This window comes from Pseudochaenichthys georgianus, chromosome 14, assembly GCF_902827115.2.
Source record: "Pseudochaenichthys georgianus chromosome 14, fPseGeo1.2, whole genome shotgun sequence".
Taxonomy (NCBI): Eukaryota; Metazoa; Chordata; class Actinopteri; order Perciformes; family Channichthyidae; genus Pseudochaenichthys; species Pseudochaenichthys georgianus.
Window position 1 is genome coordinate 61,858 of NC_047516.1, and position 22,371 is coordinate 84,228.

Sequence of the window (22,371 nt, forward strand, 5' to 3'; positions counted from 1 at the left end):
TTTTAATGTTTCTGTTGAAACATCGACCTGCCCTAAACCACACGATGCAGCACATGACTGGACACATGGCTGTGGTTTTCATATGCCCTTTTTTTTCACTCAAAAACATAAAGCTCGAGCTCAAACCATAGACTCTATGCAGTCTCTATGACGTCACCTATAGATTTCTGAAGAGCTGTACGAAAGCATTTTTTCCATCTTGTCAGAGACGCCACCGTAAGGGTGCGTTCACACCAGCCTCGTATAGTCCGGTTGAATCAAACCCTGGTGCGTTTAGCCGCTTGGTGCGCAGACCTCTGAAGTGAACTAAACAACCGGACTCTGGTCCGCCTAAAGAGGTGGTCTCGGAGCGCTTGCTAGTGAACTCTGGAGCGGATCATCGCTGGTGTGAACGCAGTTCGCAGCAACACATAGGAAGCGCAGTATTTACGTGTCACAAGAACGCGGATGTCTTCATTTCTTCAGTTAAAGAGTGAAGCAGAATGAAGAGTTGAACAGTGTCGTGTAAAGTAAAAACAACTATCAAACTAAAAACTATAGCCTACATAAAAGTCAGAGTCACCTGCCGTCGGTGAAACGCCCCTCCTGACTGCAGAACGTATCTCGTTGTAGTTATAATGTTTTTTATCGCACGTTGTCTGATGATATAATCAAATGCGCCGTTGCAGCTGATCTGCTCTCAGCTCTCCAGATTAACAGCAGCATGAGAACAACCTGCCGATGCTCCATGGCGGAGGCTCCGGTAGAAATTGCCGGGATTTGCGTTTTATTACCCCCTTAATGTCTGACCAATGGTTGAACAGCATTTCTGAGCACATGACTTGTGTTTAAAGTTTATAGTCTGTTTGAATGTTGCCCGTGTGAACGCAAACCGGACCTTCTGAGAAATGAAACCATGCAACAAACGGCGGTCTGGTGCCACCAGAGAAGCGGACTATTAGGTGTGAAGGCACCGTAAAACTCCCGGCTGATCTAAATATCTGTTTGTTTGTGGATATTTGGATCAGAGCAGATAGTGGTTAGCGACCTCAGATGGCATATACCTGTAACTCAATCGACCAACCTGATCTCACCAGAATGCGTGACTCCACCACGACTCCTTAACACCGCATTGCGTGGTGGAGTCACGAACTTTGTTACATTTACGTGTCGGCACCACGCAAACAACCCCAATGTAAAGTGAATGAGGCTCCTTTGTCGTGGTGCACACACGCATTTCTACAACGTCCTGCAGTGAGCTTTTATTCTATAAAACGTTTTTAAAATCTACTTTATAGCTTGTAGTAACTCACGGGAGGCTTCTTTTATTTTATTCGTATTCATAATAATTTTTATTTTTCGTCAGAATGTATTATGGTGCATTAGTTACGAATTGTTGTTCTCAAAAAACAGTGCATTGTGGGTAATACAACTGTGATTTTGATTACATTAGTTAGTTCTTAAGGAAGGGCAGAAAAAAAAAGGGCATATGAAAACCACAGCCATGTGTCCAGTCATGTGCTGCATCGTGTGGTTTAGGGCAGGTCGATGTTTCAACAGAAACATTAAAAAGGCAAACCCACTCGACTCCAATGGTGAGAGCAGAATCCACTGACGAGAAGACAGGAGGCGTGACAACACTCTTCAGGCTTTAGGCAAGAAACTTCAAAGTGCTGTACCCATTAGATTTTACCTTAAGTTCTTTCAATCCCATGTGCTTGATGAATTGCCCCTATACGTCTGTTCATTAAGGATCAGTTGTCTGTTTTGCTGCTGTTTTGTGTAATCTTTTGAATTGAGTTAAGAATGATAGAGAATGATAGATGTCAGAGGTCTCTTTGTATTTCTGTGTTTTCACCTTTTACTAAGGTGAACTCTAACATCTGAACATACATTTAAAGTTAAGATCATTATTATCAACTTTTGGTAAGGTTTTCATGAACTTGTCTTTCCCAGATCTGCACTGTTTTGGATGGAGAACGTAACTATGGTAACTCCTCTCAAACAGCCTATTGTGTTCGAGCTGGAGGGCTTCTATGTTCCACCAGGCTTCGGCGCCTTCTTGTTCGTCCTGGCTCTGTGTAACTACATGGTCATGCTGTTTGCAAATGGTGTGGTGCTGTGCATCATTGTCATCGACAAGAACCTGCACCGGCCCATGTTTGTAATGGTTTGTAACCTGGTAGTCTGTGACCTGCTGGGGGGCACGACGGTGCTGCCTCGCTTCATGGTGCACTTCTTGACGGGCCAGAAGAAAATAGCCTACATCTCAGCCATCGCCCAGGCCTTCTGTGTGCACACCTACGGCTTTGCAATGCAGACTATTCTGGGGGTGATGGCCTATGACAGGTATTCAAATGCGTCAGCACATGAAGACAACTACTCACAATTTGAAGTTTGTTTAAAAACATTGAATGTACAGTCAAGCATTATTGTACAGAGTGACTCTGATTATTTAGTGTTTCAGAATTCTCATTTTATAGATTTCAGTCATGCCAGGCAAATGTGTTTTGGTTCTGTTCTTTTCTCGACTGTGGCTTTGAAGGAGGGTGCTCGTCTTTCAATCTGAAGAATGTGGGTTCCTTCCCAGCCCATGCAGTCTAAATGTTGATGTATCCTTGGGCAAGATACTTTACCCAGAGTTGCTCCGGATAGCAAATGGTGTGTGAATGTGTGTGTATGTTAGCTACTTGGAGCAAGTGACATATTGCTCCATATGAAATGGGTGAAAGATGATTTGTAAATGTTAATCACTGTCGCAAAGACGGGTTAAAGCGCTATATAAGAACAGTCCACTTACAATTTGTACTAAGTTATTAAAATGTTATGTTTCATGAAGTAGGAAATCACCTTTGTTCCATGTCACTTTGTTCTTTAGTATTTTTAAAGTGCTGAGGTAGGGACTACATTAGATTTGTAATTTATCCTAAGTAACGCCTTAATGTTTATGAACCGTCATACAACACCAAGTTAGTTTAACATCCAATAAAGGGAAGAATACAACACCACAGAAGGTTACATCATATGCCGCATCCGTTGTTATGATGAAGTGTGTAATTGGTCTAACTCCTTCAGACAGAAAGGACCACCTGAAGGACTTTTAATGTTTGCCCAAACGGGTTTGAACCTGGAATTGGAGCTTACAGCTATATTTGTATTATCTGTTAGTATTAGAGCCAACAACATCAAGTTGGGGTATTTAAGAGCATACAGAAAGAGGCCAGCAGATGCTAAGATAGTTGAAAAGTAGCAAAAGTGTTGCATGTAATGAACCGTGCTCTCCCTCTGCAGGTACATCGCTGTGTGTGAACCACTCAGGTATCACGCCATCATGACATCGGCCCGGCTGCACTCCTGCTGCGCCCTGGCCTGGGCGACAGCTGTGATATGTATTGTTGTGCTTTTTGCCTTTCATGTGAATGCCCCGCTGTGTGGCAATACCATCAAACACGTCTACTGTAGCAACCGTGCTATCCTCAACCTGGCCTGCAGTCCCACCCCATTAAACAACATCTACGGTCAGTGCATGTGTTCATTACAAAGCAACAACCATGCAGTGTCTTGTTGTATTGCCCCTTTTCATAGTTAACATTAAGCTGTCTTTGGCTCTTTTCTGCTCTAACAAATGTACATTTCCCCTCTGTGGGATGAATAAAGATATTCTGATTCTGATTTCAACATCCCTTTTTCAGCAGGTATTCAGCACGTTGCATGATAACTCACTGACAGATTATTTGTCATTTTCGTTGCTTCTCTAGGTCTGTCCATGACCTGGTGCGTGAACACAAGCGTCTTCCTCGTCATAGCTTTGTCCTACTTAAGAATCCTGCATGCTACTGTGAAACAAGGCCGAGATGCCCGCAGGAAGGCCTTTCTGACATGTGCACCCCACCTTGTTGTGTACGTGCTCTACCAAATAGCCACAGTGGTCCTAATTGTAATTCAAAGGTTCCCCTCACTCTCGCAAAACATCAAGAGGTTTTTCAGCATCCTGTTTATCGTCATACCACCAGTTATCAACCCCATTATCTACGGACTGGTCAGTAAAGAGCTACGTGCTAGCATCATCAAGCATTTTTACAAATGTACAAGACCATCACAAAAAATTGGAGGAGCTTAACTTCTCAAGGTCATTGCGGTCCCGATAATTTCCTTAACTACAGAGTCATTGTACCTGCTTGTATAGTTTTCAATAACCTAGCACCTCTATGTATCAAATATGTTTTAGGAAAATACTTGGCCTAGCACACTGTGTTTCTTCTCAATTTCTCCTTTCTGAATCTATCTTTAAATGTCAAAAAATAAAAATATATATGCACTATCTTATTGTTGTCTTTATTTCTGCCTCAACACTGGCCCTCAACAATCTATGAGAAGTTGTCAGGAACATATGCGTGACATCGCAGAGACTATGTCCATGTTCTAAACAGGCTACAGTTTGAACTCAAGCCGTATGTCTTTGACTGAAAACATGTCAAACTGCACTGAAGTAATACTTTCAAAATCAGAGCAGTGTAAATTCAAGGGCCGAACTGGGGGATTTACTGTAAGGCGGTTAAAAGGAAAGTTCATAAAAATACACACACTGTTCCACAAGTCAACGCTCTGACGGGAAGACAGGAGGCGTGACAAGAAACTTTAGGCTTTGCACAAGAAACTTCAAAGTGCTGCGCCCATTGGACATTACCTTTAGTTATTTTACTGCCAGGTGCTTGATGAATCGCTGTGAGACGTCTGTACATTACATATCAGATGTCTCTTTTATACAGGTAATACTGTGAGATCAATTTAATGTAATTCAACATTTTACAAAGAGAGACTCATGACAGAGGCCAATCGCTTTTTTCACATTACTGTGTTTAACAATCTTCTACAATTCTCTTTTATAAAGTGCTGTGTCTGTAATTCTGGCATCATCAAGCATTTTTGCATATTTAGAAGTCCACACAACATTTGAGGAGACTAACTTCTCAAGGCCATTCAGTTCCCGATCATTTCCTTAGCTACACAATGATTGTATCTGCTTAAAATGTTTTCAATAACCTAGCAGATCTATATATCAAAGCTGTTTTAGGTTTATGACACAGACTTGGCTATGCAGACTTAGTTCCTGAAGTCCACAGGGACTTGGCTTGGCAACTGGAAGGTCACCAGTTCAAGTCCCCGAAAGACCAAGTGCTACCGAGGTGTCCCTGAGCAAGGCACCGTTCCCTACACGGCTCCCCGGGCGCCGTTCAAAATGGCAGCACACTGCTCCTAACACTAGGATGGGTCAAATGCAGAGAAACAATTTCCACACAGGGATTAATAAACTATATCAAATCAAAATCAAATGATTCTGAAAAGCTTGCTGACAGGATTATCTGTTGATTATGCTGCTCGCAGGGTGCAATACAAAGAAAAGTATGTATACTATTTAGTGCAGTCAAAATTATCGCGTTAACGGCGGTAATTACTTTTTTGAATTAAATTGCGTTAAAATATTTAACGCATTTAACGCATGTGCAGAATGGCCCGCCCCATACGTGCCACCAGTGGCAGCGCCAGGGTATGGCTGGGGTAGCTGCACCCATACCAAGAAATGGCTTAGCCCCACCATGAGACATGATGTTAAAGTAAGCAAAATAAAGTCTGCCAACTCGCGCGGCGTAAATTGCACAGACAGCAGTTAGTAAGACTGATTTCAGGAGCCACGGTTTTGAAAACTTTTGTCACGTAGTGATCGTCTTCTCAATAGAACATCTTTGATAACGGCGTGGTGTTGTTGCAGGAAGTCCCGACGCAGAATACTCTTGCTGTAGTACAGGTAACACAACTGGTACGCAGGTTATGTGCGTAATCTGAAATGCATACCGTCACTTGTGTCACAAAGCGCATTTGCGTACCGACGTACTTGTGAAGCTTTTCCAGAAGGCGGTTCGATCACCGGACGACAGAGTCGGTCTCCGTGTGCACAGACAGGCTGCTGTTAACGTCGGTCTGTACGACGGAACTGTGCCAAAACTACGCCAACCGGCTGCGGAGGGAGACCCCCCCCCTTCACTGGAGAACTGCGCTAAAACAGCTGATCACAACGTTCACACTCTGTGGTCCCGAAGTACTCCACTAGCCCCCCCCCCCCTCTCTGTCGACTTTCCTGAAGTACTCCACTAGCCCCCCCCCCCCCTCTGTCGACTTTCCTGAAGTACTCCCCGTTGATAGAAATCAACACGTAATGAATTAAGACCCCACGGTTTGATGATTGATAGGTGTGTGGGCTGTCTTTCATTTTGACACGCAGAAAAATGTTATAATAAACATAGATACCGTATGTTAAATGGATATATCCGCCATCTTTCATTTATCTTTCCATTCCCACAATATATATAAATAAATGGCATATTTTGGACATAGTTCGAAAGGTGATTAATCTGATTAATTAATTTTTAAACTGTGATTAATCTGATTACAAATTGTAATGGTTTGACAGCCCTAATACTATTATTTCAGTGAAGTACAGTATAGCAGTGCAGGTGGAAACACTGTAAGGTCAAGCATGGATTTCCAATAGAAAACAGGGGGCCTAAAAGGGGGCCCTCCATAGGATGACCCGTAAATTCCAATATGAGTTTTGTGCTTGCTTTGCTCAAGTTTGAAATGCCAATGTCAATCAGTATTTTACATTGTATTTCAATAACATATTATAAAACATTTTAACTATGTTTTTTGTTAAACAATCACCAGAATGCTACACTTTGGTAATCAAGCAAGCCCAGTGAGAAAGAGCTTTGAGCTGAACTGGTAGTACGTTTGTTGATTATTCTATAGGGCTTTTTCAGTGTTGCCTCACACCTTATCTCACGTAATGATTAATCATTCCCCCTACGATGAAATCGTGTCTATAAAATGTTGCTACAGATGAGATATTAATAGGTGCAGTGTGTCAACAGTGCGTTGGGAAGCGATGAAGAAAGATTAAAAGAAAGGCGGACTCAAATGTTGGATTACTAATCTACAAGCAACTCTTTCTGAACTTTTTCCATCACTCATCATTTTTGGATACATTTAAATCCCAAGTAAAGAATATTTTGTTCCTGCAGCTTTATTTATGAAAGGTAAATTAAATCGTACCTGTGACTCAAACAAGATGTTGTTCTTTCAGGTTGATGGAAAACTACACCTCCAACAGCCTTACACTCCAGCTGGAGGGGCTAAATGTTTCTAAAGAGTATTTGTACCCTGTCTTTATGTTTATCTTTTTCTTTTACCTGTTTATAATTGTCACAAATGTAAGCATTGCAGTTCTGATTTTCATTGACAAAAACCTTCACCAGCCCATGTATCTACTTTTTTGCAATCTGCCATTTAATGATATTCTTGGAAACTCTATCATAGTGCCCCGTTTGCTTATGGACATGTTGAAGCCTCCCTCTGAACGCCTTATTGGTTATCATGAGTGTGTGCTCCAAGCTTTTACCGCACACATGTTTGGTACCACCACTCACACAGTGCTGATAATTATGGCTATTGATAGATATGTGGCTATCTGTAATCCCCTGCGCTATGCTGCCATAATGACAAACAAGATGGTGATCAAGCTGACAGTTTCTGCCTGGGGAGTAGCCTTGGTTTTGGTCGGGATTCTTCTCGGTCTGACCATACGACTGAACCGATGCAGGACTATGATCACAAATCCTTTTTGTGACAATGCCTCTCTGTTCAAACTGTCCTGTGAGAGTGTGTTCATTAATAATGTCTATGGCCTCACTTTCACTGTAGTCCTGTTCACAGCTTCAATCGGCACTATGGTTATCACCTATACTAAGATAACTGTAGTCTGTCTCACCAGTAAGAGCAAGTCTTTGAACAGTAAAGCTCTGAAGACCTGCAGCACTCACCTGGTTCTTTTTCTGATTATGATTTTTAGTGGAATGTCTGTTATTACTCTGCATCGCTTCCCTCAGTACTCAAACTACAGAAAATTCAGCAGCATTTTGTTTCATATTGTCCCTGGCAGCCTTAACCCCATCATTTATGGTGTGCAGTCAAAAGAGATACGAACGTTTTTGGCCAACTCCTTTAAGTCCAAGAAAGTTTGGCCATTATGTTAGAGAACATGTTCTACCATGTTTGTCCATTGACTATCATCTCTTTTTATAGATAATAAATATGCAAAGTCCTTGTTAAATATTTACGACAAACCAGTACATTCTAGAAAAAGGTTTTGACATGTACAGCATGAATTGTGGCAATTAAATGCAAACCCACCTATGTTCATCTGCTCCTAGGACCAGACTCCTGGTGCTAGGATGGGTTAAAGCAGAGAACACATGTCACTGTGTGTGCTGTGTGCTCTGCATGTGTGACAATTAAAGAGGGGTTCATCCCTCCCAATTCTTCTTCTTCTATTATATGGCAATAGTACATTCAAATAATATTTTTGTGTAATAATCCTAAAGCTTTCACTATTAGTTGCAAGTTCATATACTTTAAAAGAATGAGCAGATCCATAAGATGGATACACATACAGTATTTTGAGTGTACAAGTGTATAACCAAGACATTACACTTTGGTTTGTTGTGCTTTATAATGGACACAGAACGTTTTTGCAAAGTAGTAATGAACAGTTCCATGTATTGTGTGTTCTGTTTTGTTGTGTTCAACACATCATAATGTGCTACTGAGTTTCTTCCTTTTAAGTACACAGTGCATGATCACTTTGAACTGTATGCAGTAATAAAGGTTGCAAAGTCCTTGCAAAATATGTGCAATTAATACCAAGAGTCATTTTATGAAAAAAACTGTTTTAATATGATAAGCATGGCTATTAAATGCAAACCCACCTTTGTTCTGCATTAGCACATCACATATAGAATATATCCTACTTCTGCCTGAAGGGGCTTAACAATATGTACGGCACACGATACGCTCTGTCTTCAGGCCCTCGCAGCAGCTAAGGAAAAACTGAGTTACAATTGCAACGCAGAAAATCATTAGAATAGAACAATTTGACTCAACAATAAAAGTTGCAGAGGGCCTCAATGATTTATTTGGGGCAGCCTGATACTAAAGAGTAACATTATTCCAGCAAAGAAGGAAAAAAAACATTTAAAAAGGTTTTTTTGCATATTTCTGAGATGTGCCTGGTTTTTGTGACCTTACATATTTGGTATTGGAGGCAGTCCTTGAAGTGTTGTTAATTTGCAGTTAAAAGAATGAGCAGAAACATAAAATGGATACACATACAATATTTTGAGTGTACAAGTTGTAAGAAATAAAATCCAATGTTTATAGGGCATAATTTAAATTAAATACACTGTTTTAATTTAAAGCTGTTTTATTCCGAAAACCGGAAATTAAATACACTGTTTTAATTTAAAACTCACACAATGACTTCCTGCGAGTAAATATTGTTAGCTTCAATTTAAGGTTAGCATTATCATGTGGCTAAAGACTACGTTTTGAAACAGTGAATTCAAGGTTGAATGACAGTGTTGCACACTAAAAACACTGTCTTTAACTCTCACTTATTGACACGGCAATACTGTTATTAGGGAATGTTTAAAGGGGACCTATCATGCGAAACGCACTTTTTTATGTCTTTTATACATGAATATGTGTCCCCGGTGTTCCAGGGAACTCACCAAGTGTCATAAAATACAACCCTCACTCTTTTCCTCCATACCCAAAACTTTTAAAAACGGGGCTACAACCCTTAGCAAAAAAATCTATAAAATCCTATAGAATCTTGTAGAAATCTATAGCATGTTATAGAACATAGTCGTATTTGTAATACATGCTAAAGAATTCTATAGAATACTATAGAAATCTCTAGATCATTCTGTAGAATACTATAAATGTGTACTTTTCTATAAACTTCTATAATTAAAACTATAACAATCTAAAGAATTCTATAGGACAGAACCGACTCATGACATATCTGTAGAAATCTATAGAAATGTGTAGAAATCTATAGCATTCAAAGAAAACATGCATGACATTTTCTCTCTGATGCAACCTATACTAAATTCTATAGAATTCTATAGAATTCTATAAAACTCGTCTTTAAATTGGAATAGAGAAAATCATAGTAATCTACATCATTTTGTGGAACTGAGCTGCTTTGCAAAAGCTGTATGGGTCCCTTTGAAATCTTTACAACTGTATACTGGATTATGTGCCCAATTACATTATGTAACCTATACATAACCATATACAACCATACAACATATTGGAATGGAACTCTAAACTGAATGAATGTCACTGTCCTTGTATTCTGATGTCAATGCTCCAGAATTTCTGTGACTGCATCTGTATGTATACATTGATCACTTTTGTTATGTAACTAATTATCTGTTACAACTGGAGATTAAAGCTAAGTGACATATAACAATATCTATTGTTAGTGTGAGTCTGTTATAAACAACTCATTGTCTGCAGTACTCTACTCTGTTTTGCAGTCTATTATATACTGTAAAAAAAGATCGTAATTTTACAGGAAATAACTGTAAATGTTTATAGTAAGTATCATGTTTTTTTAAATAACTTGCAAAATCCTGTAAAATGGCAGATATTAACTATAAATTAACAACCCAAAACATTATTTTCAGTATTTTGACAATAACCACAAATAACGTTTATTTCCTTTTTTTTACAGTAAATTTACTATATAATATTTACAGTATTTTTGCACTTTCAGAAAATAAATGCAGATGTACGTCAAATAAAAAGTATTATCTGTAATTAAATATGTAACTCGTAATATAAAAGTGTATTACTATTATAAGACTTTAAGATTTTCTTTGTAATTTTAAGGTAATCATAAAACTGTAAAAAAAAAGTGTCAACTAAAAAAAACGTAAAATGTAATTAAAACCTTTTTACATACATAATTTTCTCAATATTCGATTGAATCCACCACAAACACAAAATATCCAATGTTGAAACAAAAGTAAATAAATATGTTCTCATTAAATTCCTAACTTACTATATTGTAAACATCTACAGTTGACAATATCATTAAAACAAATTAAAATGATAGAAAGTGGAGACATTTCTGCAGGGAGGATCAAGGTTTAAAACACACACTGTTATTTACTCAACAAGTCACAGTTATCCTTGTTTTATTTATGTTGCTGTTTTTTTTTTCTCCCATTGGTCAATACACAGTAATAAGCCTTAGTTTTACAGTATAATGTATGGTTTTCGGATTCTGGCCGACAGCCAGAGCTACGGCAATTGAAATAGAATTTAGCCAAAACACGGCAGACAAGTCAGGCATGTTTGGAATGAGTCCACAACACTCCTGATTGGTTAATATAAACGTCATCGAAGAAACCTGCCAATGAGAACTGTCCGCGCCTGTCATTCACATTTGAAACATCCACGTCAGTTTGAGTGGGTCTCCTCCTGCAAGCTACAGCTGTCTGTCTGTATGTCTGCTGCAGGATTTTATGGATTTATATCGGGATCGTTTTACACGTTAAATATGAGCATCGGGACGTCAACAAAGAACAGAAGACTTGAGATCTGGTGAGTCCTGCAACTGTAATGGAGTTAAATATGTATTTAGATAATCCTTAGTTTGTGAATGTTTTATTTTTTATTTAAGGTTACATTTCTTCTTCTAGTTAGCTGAGTTTCTTCCCGTTAAGTTGGTATTCATCATTAATAGGTTGTTAAATGTTAAGAAGCCCTGACATGCTGTTTCTTGCAAGATGTTGCGCCCGGAAAACCTGGCTTAACAGGTGGCTGCTAACGTTAGTTTACAGCTTATTGCAATGCTGCCCCCACCCTCTCGTCTCCAACACGGGAGAATTACACATAAACATGCAGCGGGGTGTCACAATGTTGTCGCCAAGTTTAATGTAAAGTTTCACAGCTTTCTTATAGCGGAATCTAGTTTGTTAATGTTCAGTAACAGCTAGCATAGCATAAACAGCTAACCCGCTAACGTTTGGCTAACTTGCTAGTTAGCTCTGCTCGATATATTACAAGCTAACATGACTAGCTAATGTCACACTGTGTGAACTAAAATACTTGTTGTATTACTACATCATACATGCTTGGTCCAAATCACTGCTAAAATTAATTATTTTTGAAAATGTATAGTAAAGAAACACTCAGCCATGCATGAAATAACATAGCAAAAAGAATACGGGTAATGTTTGACCCATGTTGTGCCTTAGAAGTGTAGTGATACAAACATGATTTTTATTCAAAAAGTAAGAAAGGGAAAAATACAAATTGGTGTTGATCCAAAACAGGTTAATTGAGGAATACCTGGAATCCTGAATGGTTAAAGTAATTTATTGCAAAGATATTTACAATTAAAACTAATTCGGGTCACTTTTGACACATGTTGGTTGTATGGTGTTGTGTAAGAAAGGGTTAACATGACGGCTGTGATGTTCACTCTTTTGACAGAGCACCAGTGGACAGCGAGGACTATGGAAGAGAAGATGTGATGGCTTTGTGTGGAAAGCTGCTGACGCCAGCCTGTGTCCCTCATCAGTCTCTCCAGGCAGCACCCAGCTATTCTTCCATCTTGGAGATGAAAAGACTTTGATATGTGAGTAATAACTAACTTGTGTCTAACATAGTATTGAATGTGGTTTAGTAAAGTATTTAAAAATACCCCACATTGTACATGTACAGGACAATCAGACCTTGTTCAACAAAGATCATAAGACAATTGTTTTGTCTTTGAGGTACAGCCGCAGCAGAGAGTCTGAGTTTGAAGAAAGCACTAACATTTTATTTAGTGTTGTTTAATCAATCAATATTTACTGGTCTTGAATTTCCTCACTGGATTACAAAATGCTTGAATCTTATTGTACAGGGACATTATGCAGATTTAATCACCTGAAGATGAAAATATAGATTCATCGATATGTACCATTTTAAGGAAATAGACTGTTATGCAGCTTTCACACCAGCGCTTTTCAGTTTCTAGCTCCGAGCGGGAGCTTTTCTGGTTCAGCTCCGGTTTCCCTTTTCAGCTCCCGCTCTGTACACACCGCCCACTGGCGCTCCAGAGCTGCCCCTGCTGCGTCATGACGTCACCGTTTACATCGCTGATTTGCTCCCCAACGGCAGCCATTACGGCGCTCATAACAACAACAACAACTGCGTCGGGTCGATGATCGTGTTGCTTTTAATCACACGAAGCCAGAATAAATTGAATAACGACTTCTCCAACCTTATACTTTTCTCCAGAGCGCCGTGGTTCATTGTTTATTAATGTGTTTCTGCAGCATTTACCGACCGCTGCAGAGCAGCTCTTCCACAGGAGTTTATTCTCCCGTTAGCTCCCGGTTAGCTCACACTGCAGCGGCCGCTCTAAAGTATTCACTGTCCGACTCACACAAGCAGCTGATGCATATCCCCAGTTCCCCTTAGCCTAAGGGAATGTGTGTCAGTCTGAATTGACACTGTTTGGTATCACAACGCTGTTATGAAAGTTTCTCTGGTATCAAACGGGTGATGTTGGCATAGCAACCGAAGCTAAACTGACTACTTGCATCCGATAGCTGCAATAATACAAAACAACACGTCTGCCTCTCTCCACAATGATCGATAACAGCGAACGGACGGTCAAAGTAAGGCACAAATAAACAGAACCACACGAAGCCTGGTTAGTGCTGCCTGACTTTATAAAGTGTGTTTATAGGCACTACTGCTTGTAGGCAGGCTGACAGTCGACCCATGGGAGGTGGGTTTAGTTTCCTGCACGCCTCGACGTGAGAGAGACGTAAGCGACGTCACCTCTTAGCTCCAAAGCTCTTGCCTCTGGACTAGGGGTGCAACAACTAATCGACTTAATCGATTAAAATCGATTACCAAATTAGTTGCCAACTAATTCAGTCGTCGATTCGTTGGTGACGTCATCACGTGTGTTTTACGCCCCGTTAAGCTCTAACTTTATTGGTCTTTGTATCGGTACTGGAGACATTTAAAAAAGATATGTCATGTATTATTGCTACAAAGACATTATATCGCAGTCTTAGTGTCGCCAACTCGTTTCTAATATGCAAAAAGACAAACAAATGCGTCTATGATGTATTTTCGATCTTTCTCTCCCCCGCCTGCTTGCGAGGGGGCGGGGCAGTTTACACACGGGCAGCTGCAACATGCAGCAACACACACACGTGGGAGATGGCGGAGAGAACGCGCTCCGAGGTGGTTAAACTTTACCCGACCTCGATGTGGAGAATGCTCGTTACCAAAAGTGGAATAAGAGTTTAGCATGTGAGGGCGGTAACACGAGCTATTTGTCTAAACATTTAGCAAAAGTGCTCCACATCCAGACGGAGGAATGCACCGGGTTCCACTGTCTTTCTAGTAGCTCTGTAGCCCCGTCCACAGTAACGTGTCCACGTCAGGTGTTCTGTATGCTAGCAGCAACACACGGAGCTAACTACATTATACAAACATAATGATTAGAGGTAACAGAGTTATTTGCGGACTTTTGGTGACAGAGCCTTCAGTGTGGCATCCCCCACCCTCTGGAACTCTCTCCCCCCCGAAATCCGCAGCGCCCCAACGCTGGACATTTTCAAAAAAGCCCTCAAAGCGCACCTTTTTACCAAGGCTTTCCCTACTGTATAGTTAGTTTAATAGGTTTATTTGTCCGCTACTTCCCCCCCCACCCCCTTAACCTGTCTGCCTTTTTTCCCCTACTCCCCCCCCCCCCTACCCGACTTGTAAAGCGACCTTGGGTTTCCTGAAAGGCGCTATAAAAATATTATATATTATTATTATTTAGTTTGTTAAAGTTTCAGCTATTCTTATATTTACAGTTGTGTCATCAGATTATTTAATACGATTTGTTAAAACACTGTTGTTTCTTTTGATGTGAAATATTATTTATTTAAATTTGAATAAAAAGCAATGTTAGTTTTGTTCACAATTTAAGTTATTTCAATAATATATTTATTTTGGAATCAAGTATTCATCTTTATTGTCTTCATTGTTAGTTTCCACATGCCTAAAACAACCTCAAGCTAAATCTAAAAGTTGATGGCTAAATAAGAGCGTTTGAGAAATTGTGCAAGGCGTACAGTAATAGTCCGAATAGTCGATTAATCGTTTCATTAATCGATGATCAAATTAGTAGTTTGTTGCAGCCCTACTCTGGACCGACAATTTTTTGGAGCTGGAAATGAAGCGGATTCCGGAGCTAAGAGCCGGCGCCGCTGCGGTGTGAACAGGAAAACCCGGCGCTTTTCAGGCTCTAGCTCCGAGCCGGAGCTGAAAAGGCGCTGGTGTGAAAGGGGCATTAGTGGTATTGACCGAAGCTCCACAGCTGTAGCTAGGCGCTGCTAATGAAAACTCAAGTGCTCAATTTGTTGGTTTTTCTTTATTATTAAGAATTGAGCAATCATATCTTCCTCTTCGAAATCCCTTGGTACTTCGCTAACACGTAGTGCCTGGGAGGGTGTGTTTGATTGTTCCCACCCTTACCTCACTTATGGACTAGGTCATGTTAGACAAGCAATCCAGTGGTTAGTTTTAGGGTCACCTCCATTGTTTTATTTTTCATTTATTCACTTTAAGAGAAAGGGATTTCAGAAACAAGTCTCACACAGGGTGTCCGCGGGGTCTTAAAAAGTATTAAAAGTTGATAAATCAATTTAGCGAAAATTAAAGCTAGTAAAAAAGTATTAAACGGCATTTTCCAAGGTATTAAGAAAGGTCCACAGCAACGACAACATGAAACACCCTTTAATTTACTGAAACAACATGTCGGGAAACCCCCTCAAGGTGGCCCCATGCAGAGCGTGCCATAAAATGCCTGCTTCTTATTTTAAGTTTCGTTGCCTTGTTCCGCTCTGTGGGGGGGGGGGGGGGGTTTATCTGCTGGTGGACTACCTGAGAGATATACAGCAGGAGAACACGCCGTCCACCCGCGGAGAATAAACAGAAGGGCAACCATGCTCCGGGTCTTCTTCGCTGCTTTTGGTGTGTTTTGTGGCGAAGCAGCGCCCTTACAGGCCTGCAATATGTACTACCGCGTTTCCAGCGGTCTAGTGTGAACGACACGTTAATGAATCGAATGCGTGTGAATGCGTTTTACTGTATGCGTCCTCGTGGGGCCGGGGTCTAAGCCAAACTATATGCAGTCACAGAGATCTGCTATTTAAAGTAAGGTCAACACATATCGACCCTAAATATAGATATTAAGAATGAGAAAAGTCCTTAACATATATATCGTTTTTTGTAAACATATGACAAATGTGTGAGGGTGATGACGTCAGAGCATCGTCCCATGTGCCGGGCTTAGCCCCGGACAGCCCCAGCCCAATTAACCCCTGGGTATTTGTGAGGGAGCTCCTATATGCCATTACCCCGCTGAAGCTCACCAACGTTTCATATATTTCATAGTTCAAAGTTTTGTCAATTGTTTTGTTTATTGGTCAAATACTGGTTTCTACTGGTTTCTGAGGAGCTTTACTGAAATGAAAGAGCACAGAAGCAACATACTGCATTAAACCTGACCTTCACAGAGAGGTTGAAGTTCATGTGGAGAGGAGGGCTTCAGTAGTCTGTCTGCACTCTGTTTAGTTGTGCTATCTTACAATCAATATAGTAAATGTGAGGTAAATTGTGTGTCGCCAATGTAACCGGTTAGAACTCGAAGTTGCGATTAGGTCTTAAAATGTATGGAAAGGGTCTTAAAAAAGGTCTTAAAAAGGTATTCAATTTGACTTCAGGATTCCTGCATATACCCTGTCACAAGTTTGGCTCGAGGTAAAATTAACAAAAGCTAACTGGTGTTAGACTATGTTCCCCCCTTCTAAACTTATGAAATAATCAATGCCCTGATAATAACATCCATCATTATGGTTTACTAATAGTTATCACTTCACTTCCTCCTCCAGCACCTGGACACAGCAGGAACCTACGCCAGGATCCTGTTTTGGACTTCAGCTCTGCCTTCAACACAAACCTCTGGCTGGAGGCTGCGCACCATCAGGACCAGAACCTCTCTCCCTCAGGACCAGAACCTCTCTCCATCAGGACCAACACCTCTCTCCATCAGGACCAGAACCTCTCTCCCTCAGGACCAGAACCTCTCTCCATCAGGACCAGAACCTCTCTCCATAAGGACCAGAACCTCTCTCCCTCAGGACCAGAACCTCTCTCCATCAGGACCAGAACCTCTCTCCATCAGGACCAGAACCTCTCTCCATAAGGACCAGAACCTCTCTCCATCAGGACCAAAACCTCTCTCCATCAGGACCAGAACCTCTCTCCATCAGGACCAAAACCTCTCTCCATCAGGACCAGAACCTCTCGCACCTCAACAAGGCCCGCCCCCCCCACTGACACTTTACCTCAGCCACAACGCAGACTCTGCATGGAGATCACAGGATGGTAAATAATGCAATGTTTAAATATTGCTTACTGCCAATATTTTATATTCTATAATTTATTGCATTCTATTTCTTAATATAGTTCGCTATCTGTGTAGTTTTTACATTTTTTTATTTGTATGTACGACACCTCCTCATACGTATGAACATACCTGGCAATAAACCCGTTTCTAATTCTGATCTTTTTGTCCTCTAGGTTGCACTGCCACGTCTACAGTAGCACAGAATGGACAGAGGAAACATGATTGGGCCTCAAGTTTTTTGCAGCCAATATAAATTATCCTACAAACTTGGGATAGGAGGGTGAGTGAACAAGCTATCCATTGGTTGGAACCTACATCCCCATTGTTAGACGTACTAAATCCTGCACACTGCTCCTTCACATTGACAATGTGAACATATGTCGCCATTTTGCCATTTCTGTTATTTTCAGTTGAATGTTTCAAAGTAATCTTAAAAAATTCAACTTACTTTTTGTTTCTACTGTTTATAAGTATGATGTTTAAATATGAAATGCTGTATTCATTAGTTGTACTATAATTCTACAAATATTTTTAAGTTTTCAGAGTAATTGTTTCCTACAGAAACATTTTGTGATGTCATTTTGTTGAACCTGTTTGATTGGAATATGTTAGAAAAAAGCTGTAAAATAACAGTATTCTAGCTCTTTAGGTTCTGTATTTATTTTAGCGTTTGATCATACAAATCTAATAAAAGAAAATGTAAAAAACTGTTTTTCTCATCAGAACTTTATTTAAGGTATTTTAATGTAACATTTTAAGACAATGGATTTTGAAAAGAGAGGAAAGTTTTCCTCTAAAATATTTAAGGACAATTTCTGTATACTAATTGCTTTTGCACTTTATTTCAGTTAAAGTATTTTACTTTAATTTTATGGTTTTTGTTTGGCAGCCTGCTGCAGTCATTTGACCGTTTTTTCCGTTTTTTTTGCCCATAGAAGTTTTAGTGCTGTACTTTTATTAAACGTTATTGACTGTAAAAAGAGCAGATACATCTGTAAAACCTGTAAAATATTTAAGGACAATTCCCGTAAATTAATGTTATAAATTCTGCAGAACCATTTTATAGAAAACAATAGCAATGTTCTATAGATTATTTTGCAGAATCTATAGTAAAATCCATAGGTACATTCTATAGAATATTTGCCAATATTCTGCAGTATATTCTACAGAAATTCTATAGAAACATCAATAGATTCTATGGAATATAGGTCACAAATTCTATGGTATTCTCCAGAACAGTTCTATAGAAAGCATCCATGGGGTTTTCTATAGGATTCTATAGACTATTTTCTACAAAAAAACCATCTACAGTGTATATTTTCTATACTATAGTATTCTATAGATTATTTCCCAGAATCTATAGTAAAACACGTAGGCAATTTCTATAGTATATCCGCAAAAATCCTGTAGTATTCTACAGAAATGTTCTATAGAATTTGTCCATAGATTTTTCTATAGATTATTTCCCAGAATCTATAGTAAAACACGTAGGCAATTTCTAGTATATCCGCAAAAATCCTGTAGTATTCTACAGAAATTTTCTATAGAATTTGTCCATAGATTTTTCTATAGTATTCTATAGATTTTTTTTGCTAAGGGAACGAGCGGATACAGATTCCATCCGACCCGACGTCAGCCCAGAATACTGGGCGGTGACGCTCCGCCTACATGGGCAAATCTGCACCTATCAGGGGAATGGGGGTTGCCACGGCCATGGTCATAGAGTGGCGAAGTCCCTCCCCTTCCGGTGGACCTCCATGGGACCTTATTTAGAAAAAAGTATGTATTGAAGTCAATGGAGAGAAAAAGATTATCTTTGATCCCGTTTGAATTGTGCCACGAATTACACACATGATGTTTGTCAATTTAAAAGATAATTTTGCAAAAAAAGGCGACGTAAAACTGTGAAGTACACATTTGTTTTTGTGAAACGTGCAATGAACTACATATCTGGTCTGCAGAACAACACACGTCACCAATATGGCCATCACTACTGTCTTGTCAACAAAACGATTGACTACCCTCACTATCACCCTCTCACCCTCACTATCACCCTCTCACCCTCACTATCACCACAATGAAACACGTCCAGAAGAACGTCATGCAGAGCTGCCTGCCTTCCTTTGATTCTCTCTGAACTGCCTGGTCTTTTTAATGTTTAATATCACCATTAGTGCAGATAGCGTGAAGTAGAACGGAATCGCAGATGCTAATGTAGCGTTAGCATTTCTCCCCCGGGCTTAAATGGTGTATTAGAGAATGATCACACCGGTGACAGTACTCTTCAGAGGGTTCACGACATATGACTACTACTCTCTGGCCGTTTAACATGTTGGGTTACTTGATGTTACTTCATGTTAAGGCTAACAAAAATGACAAGGCTGCAATGCTAACTGACGTGCTAGCTACTAGCTAGGTAGCTAACTTGATCCAGCCACTCCTGGTCCTTTCATCAGCGGGCGCTGGTGTGAAAGGGGCAATTACAGATACTGGTGGACAGGGGCTGGCTCATTCCACAATTAAGGTGTATGCAGCAGCCATCTCGTCCTGCCATGAGGGACTTGGAGGCAGGTCAGCCTTCAGTCAGCTGCTTATGTCGCGTTTTTGCAAATCAAATACATTTTATTTCTATAGCACATTTAAAAACGATTTTCGGTCGAGCCAAAGTGCTGCACATGCAGATAATAAATAACAAATTACTACCGATGTAACAGAAGACAATACATTACAACAGCAAATATAAAAATCAAACACAGGGAAGTGTCATGAGTCAGGAGTGTCAGGAGCAGGCGCCCAGTAGTGCACGCCTCCGCCCCACAGTGGGACCTGCCGGTGGTGCTCGAGGCTCTGGTCACAGAACCATTTGAGCCCCTGGAGCTCTCCTCCCTGAAAGCGCTGTCATGGAAGACAGCATTGCTACTTGCCTTGACTTCGGCCAAAAGAGTGTCCGAGCTGACCGCTCTGTCGGTGCACCCAAGCTGCCTTTTGATCCGGGGTGACCGTAGCGGGGGCGACACTCAATTCAAATTCAAAAGCTTTTATTGTCATTGTACATATATACAACGAGATTCATGGTTGCTGCTCCAGCGAGTGCTTTAAAAACAGACATATTAAAACACAAAATAAAAGGTCTGACAGTTACGACCAGCAAGTAGTGCACACAGCTTCGGATCGTCAAGTAGATGACCAGGATTAATAAATAAATAAATAGATGAATAAAATAGAATTATGATAAAATATATATATATGATAAATATTACAGTATACATAAAAACAGACCAGGATTATTGCACAGTGGGGATGTGGGAGTTATTTTGTGTGTTTAATGTCCTAATGGCCCCTGGGAAGAAACTGTGAGTCTGGAGGTGCGGGCTTTCAGTGAACGGTAGCGCCGGCCCGAGGGCAGCAGGTCGAACAGATGACGGGCTGGGTGGGATGAGTCCTTCAGGATGGAACTGGTCCTCCTGAGGCAGCGAGACCTGGTGATGTCTTCCAGGGGAGGGCAGAGGGCAGCCAGTAATCCTCTGGGCCGTGTTAATGACCCTCTGCAGAGCCTTCCTGTCGGCAGCGAGCACCCTGCATACCAAGCAGAGATGCAGTATGCTGAGGACGCTCTCAACTGTCGAGCGATAGAAGGTCACCAGCAGCTTCTGATTCAGATGGTTCTCAGACCTAACCCCTCCTTTACTCCTGAGAGCCTAAGGAGTTTGTTCAGGTCAAGGGCTATTCAGTTAGGTGGCTTTAATCTTCCACCCCATATTGAGGCCAGGGAGGCTAAGTTGCACCTCCTCTGCCCAGTGCGTGCGCTAGCATGTAGAGCTGCCATTAGACGCACTGAACAGCTGTTTGTGTGCTTTGGGGATGGTGTGGCTGGAAAAGCTCTCTCCAAGAAGCGCCTAACAGGATGGCTATGCGGGTGCATTACACATGCCTATGGACGGGCGGGGAGAGCCCTCCCCACTGGGGGCCGTGCACATTCTACACAGGCTGTGTCAAACAGCCTTATTCAGCAGCGTGAGTTTAGAAGATATATGCACGTTGGCGTCTTGGTCTACGCCAGGCTCCTTCATAAAATGTCCTTCATCGTCTGTGCTTGCCGAGGCAACGCATGACTGGTGAGAGGGGGGTGGCTGTGGGTCAGCAGGTGTCTGCCCCCCCCCCCCCCTGGACATAAAGCACTTGTGTTTTCCCATGCTCCTGGGGGACTCGGGAGACATGGTGCGCAATCAGCCCCATACAGGGCTGGAGGCAGGCTGGGAGAGCCTTCCTCACTATTGTCCATGCCCACTTTACATGGTGTGAGTGTGGGGGACGTGGTGCACTTATGTTTTCCCATGCTCCTGAGGGACCTGGGGAACATGGTGCGCGGTAGGCTCCAGACGGAGTCTCCGCACAGATCTTTTCCGTGCACACTCTACACGAGGTAAGCGTGTGTGAGTGTGCCTTATCCAAATTGCGGCCCAAACTTCTCTACGGTTACAACCGGATGGGAGTGGGGATGTAATGGATGTTAGCCAAAAGCCGGTCAGGGACGGTGTGGTGGGTCGATGTTTTTGGATGACAGGGCGTGTATACATCGGAGCTCCGCCCACTGTACCCATAGAGTCCAGTAGAGGGCGGAGCCTGTGTGAAATAACAGGGGGTTACGTATTGTAACCCTAGGCATATAAGCACAGGCGGAGCCATTTGTGAGCCTGTTGCGAACCTTTGTGTGGTCTCAATAGCCATGCAGTAAGCAGTGTGCTATGGACAGGATATTCAAGTGTACTTGAATGGCATCTGTTTGTTTTAGTCAAGATTATGCTAAAATATACTTTTTATACTATATTTAAGTTCCCTATGAAGAGCCAACCTTCAATTTAGAAAATTCCCAGTTTATTCCCGTTAATTCCCGTGGAAAGTTTCCATCTTTGAAAATGCCAGGAATGTTGCAACCCTAGTAGGTAGTGAGATGGAGTTTGTAGGATTCATGGTGAACTGTGAAGGATGATTTCAGGTTAGGCGTTCAAGCT

The 22,371-nt window shown here is 41.1% G+C and overlaps 3 protein-coding genes and 1 long non-coding RNA gene across 4 annotated transcripts in view; 3 read left to right on the forward strand and 1 right to left on the reverse strand.

The window, feature by feature from the left end:
* Positions 1-1,966: 1,966 nt before the first annotated feature.
* On the forward strand, positions 1,967-4,212 carry LOC117458502 (olfactory receptor 2K2-like). The gene is made up of 3 exons (XM_034099017.1): positions 1,967-2,328; positions 3,271-3,497; positions 3,738-4,212. The coding sequence occupies exons 1-3, from the start codon at positions 1,967-1,969 to the stop codon at positions 4,097-4,099; spliced, it is 951 nt and encodes a 316-aa protein (XP_033954908.1). The 3' UTR covers positions 4,100-4,212.
* A 2,909-nt stretch (positions 4,213-7,121) lies between these two features.
* Positions 7,122-8,069, forward strand: LOC117458525 (olfactory receptor 8G17-like). The gene has a single exon (XM_034099083.1). It carries the CDS (start codon positions 7,125-7,127, stop codon positions 8,067-8,069), a length of 945 nt encoding a protein of 314 aa, XP_033954974.1. The 5' UTR covers positions 7,122-7,124.
* Positions 8,070-11,370: 3,301 nt separating this feature from the next.
* On the forward strand, positions 11,371-16,861 carry LOC139435157 (uncharacterized). The gene is made up of 3 exons (XR_011644418.1): positions 11,371-11,490; positions 12,385-12,529; positions 16,842-16,861. It is a non-coding gene; the product is annotated as an uncharacterized lncRNA (long non-coding RNA).
* A 684-nt stretch (positions 16,862-17,545) lies between these two features.
* LOC117458791 (olfactory receptor 8G17-like) overlaps positions 17,546-22,371 on the reverse strand; it is a 7,221-nt gene continuing 2,395 nt past the window's right edge. The window contains exon 2 of the mRNA XM_071205418.1: positions 17,546-17,819. Within this exon, the coding sequence (XP_071061519.1) occupies positions 17,779-17,819 (41 nt within the window). The 3' untranslated portion in view covers positions 17,546-17,778. The remainder of the gene's footprint in view (positions 17,820-22,371) is intronic.

Bases quoted from the DNA above. Each gene is read 5' to 3' on its own strand.
- LOC117458502 (XM_034099017.1), top strand. From the start codon at position 1,967: ATGGTAACTCCTCTCAAACAGCCTATTGTGTTCGAGCTGGAGGGCTTC. The intron at 2,329-3,270 runs GTATTCAAATGC...CTCCCTCTGCAG, and splicing joins GGGGTGATGGCCTATGACAG to GTACATCGCTGTGTGTGAAC. The intron at 3,498-3,737 runs GTCAGTGCATGT...TTGCTTCTCTAG, and splicing joins CCCATTAAACAACATCTACG to GTCTGTCCATGACCTGGTGC.
- LOC117458525 (XM_034099083.1), top strand. From the start codon at position 7,125: ATGGAAAACTACACCTCCAACAGCCTTACACTCCAGCTGGAGGGGCTA.